Source organism: Mandrillus leucophaeus, unplaced genomic scaffold, assembly GCF_000951045.1.
Source record: "Mandrillus leucophaeus isolate KB7577 unplaced genomic scaffold, Mleu.le_1.0 Scaffold120, whole genome shotgun sequence".
In the NCBI taxonomy this organism is placed as follows: Eukaryota; Metazoa; Chordata; class Mammalia; order Primates; family Cercopithecidae; genus Mandrillus; species Mandrillus leucophaeus.
The window spans coordinates 1941524-1943659 of NW_012100321.1; the positions used below are offsets into that span (position 1 = coordinate 1941524).

At 39.9% G+C, this 2136-nt stretch overlaps 1 protein-coding gene across 1 annotated transcript in view; it reads right to left on the minus strand.

Annotated features, from left to right (window-relative positions):
* The window catches only part of SULT2A1 (sulfotransferase family, cytosolic, 2A, dehydroepiandrosterone (DHEA)-preferring, member 1), a 22484-nt gene extending 21223 nt beyond the window's left edge, over window positions 1-1261 (minus strand). The window contains exon 1 of the mRNA XM_011969919.1: window positions 993-1261. Within this exon, the coding sequence (XP_011825309.1) occupies window positions 993-1128 (136 nt within the window). The 5' untranslated portion in view covers window positions 1129-1261. The remainder of the gene's footprint in view (window positions 1-992) is intronic.
* Between the last annotated feature and the right edge of the window lie 875 nt (window positions 1262-2136).

The following is a 2136-nucleotide window of genomic DNA, read 5'->3' on the forward strand; positions in this document are numbered from 1 at the left end:
CTGTCAACCGCTTTTAAGCCTACAGTTTCGTAGTGTTAAGTGTTAAGTATATTCCCATTGTTACTCAACCAATCTCCAGAGGATCTTTGTGTTGCAAAACCGAAACTCTATGCAGAGCCAGCACCAACTCCCCATTTGTCTTTCCCTTCAGTCCCTGGCAGCCACCACTGTACTTTCTGTTTCTATGGACTGGATGACTCTAGGTACCTTATGTAAGTGGAATCACATAGTATTTGTATTTTTGTGACTGGTTTATTTCATTTAGCATAATGTCCTTGATGTTTATCCCTGTTGTAGCATGCATGGGAATTTTCTTCCTTCTCAAGGATGAATAACATTCCATTATATCTACAAACCACATTTTGTCTATTCACTCACCTGTCAGTGGATATCTCGGTTGCTTCCGTCTTTTGGCTATTTGCTGAAATCCTCTTAATAAGTTTCCATTGCTCTTGGCCTCTCAGGCCCATGCCACTTCCAATGTCTTCAGCCTCAATCCTCACCCCATCCGCAGTGCTCCTACCACCCTCCATCCACAGCCCCACTCCCAGAGACATACGATCCTCATCTTTAAGCCCCTTGAGATTGCCAGGCTCTTTTGTGGTTCCTGGCCATTGTCCCTGATGATTCTCCTATCTGAAAATATCCCTCCCCACCAAGTAATTTCATACTCATTCTTCCCATTTCCATTTAAATGCTGTTTCTTCTTTCAGGACATCACTGGTCATCCTCAGTCATCCTTCCTCCCCCTGCCACCAAACAAACACCTGAATCTGCCTTGGGATTCACTCCTGTGGATGCTCCTAATACCTTCGATTACCCCTCTGAACATTCATCCTACTGCGTAATTTCCTGACTAAATCCTTTTCTCTGATTGTCAGTGGTATTACGCATTCTTCCCTTCCCCTTAAAGCACTGTCTGACATAAAGCAAGCACTCCAGTCATGCACCGAATGGACCACCTTTCTCAGTTCACGATTCTGCCTCCTTACCTGATTTGGGGTAAGTCAATATTATTACATCTTCATCCTTTATCACGAACTCATCATGTACTTTTCTTAAGGTTTCGGATCTGAAACCCATATTAGGGAAAGCTATGCCTTCAAACCATAAGAAATCGTCCGACATCACGACGACTTCTTCCTGCGTGGGTTCCAACTGTGGACACCGCTGGAGGCTGTGGCGGCTGCAGGCAGATCAGCTTTTACAGCAAGGAGAAAACGATCTTTAACCTTGTCGCAGCCTGTCACATGTTTGTTGTAAAGTTTACTTGCTGATAAAGAGAGGTATAGTGTGACCTATACTCAAAAGATTGAAGATATTGAGCAATCATGAACTTATCTAGAGACCATTTTAGGGGTCATCTGAGTTTGCGTTCATGAGACTGAACTACAAATTCAATAAGAAACACAAGGACAAATATTTTTTTTGATAATATGGGTGAGTTTATTTCTTAAGGTTTGAGCGCAAACTGAAAAGCAAAGCTTTTCCTCAAGAATCAACACAAAATCTAAACAACCCTGCAATCGTCTATTCTAACAGAAAGCACAAATATGAATACATTATAATTTGTAACTGCATCGAAAAATTAAAATATTTCTCTCCAAATCGAAAACACCACGTAATCTTTATCTGTTCTCATCTTGTTACCTTAGAAACATTTGTCATATGCTATCAGGAAAATATAGGCAAGAATTACTAATCAGTTATTCATGATCAAAGATACATTATTCTCCCTTTCTGAGTCTTTTTGAATCATGTATCTGTACTTCTGAAATATCACACAATTATACCTCCACTCTAGAGAAAAAAAGAGTAAGTACAAATATCAGCAATGTATATATTGTAGTAAATTTTTAAAGTACAACTTTAGTTGATGACTGACGTGTATGTAATCATTGTGAACAATTTAAATAGGTATAAAAATGTGAGATCAAAATCTTTAGGCTCAAAGACTTGAAAAGTCACTATGAATATGGAAAGATTTGTTTACATAAACATGTATTTTTTAGATGGAAAATCAAGAGGTAGTGGCAGCTCCCTGGTTCCTTAACAATATTTGGATTTTCACAAAGAATGAGCAGCACCTGCCGGGCTCGGTGGCTCACGCCTGTAATCCCAGCACTCTGGGAGGCC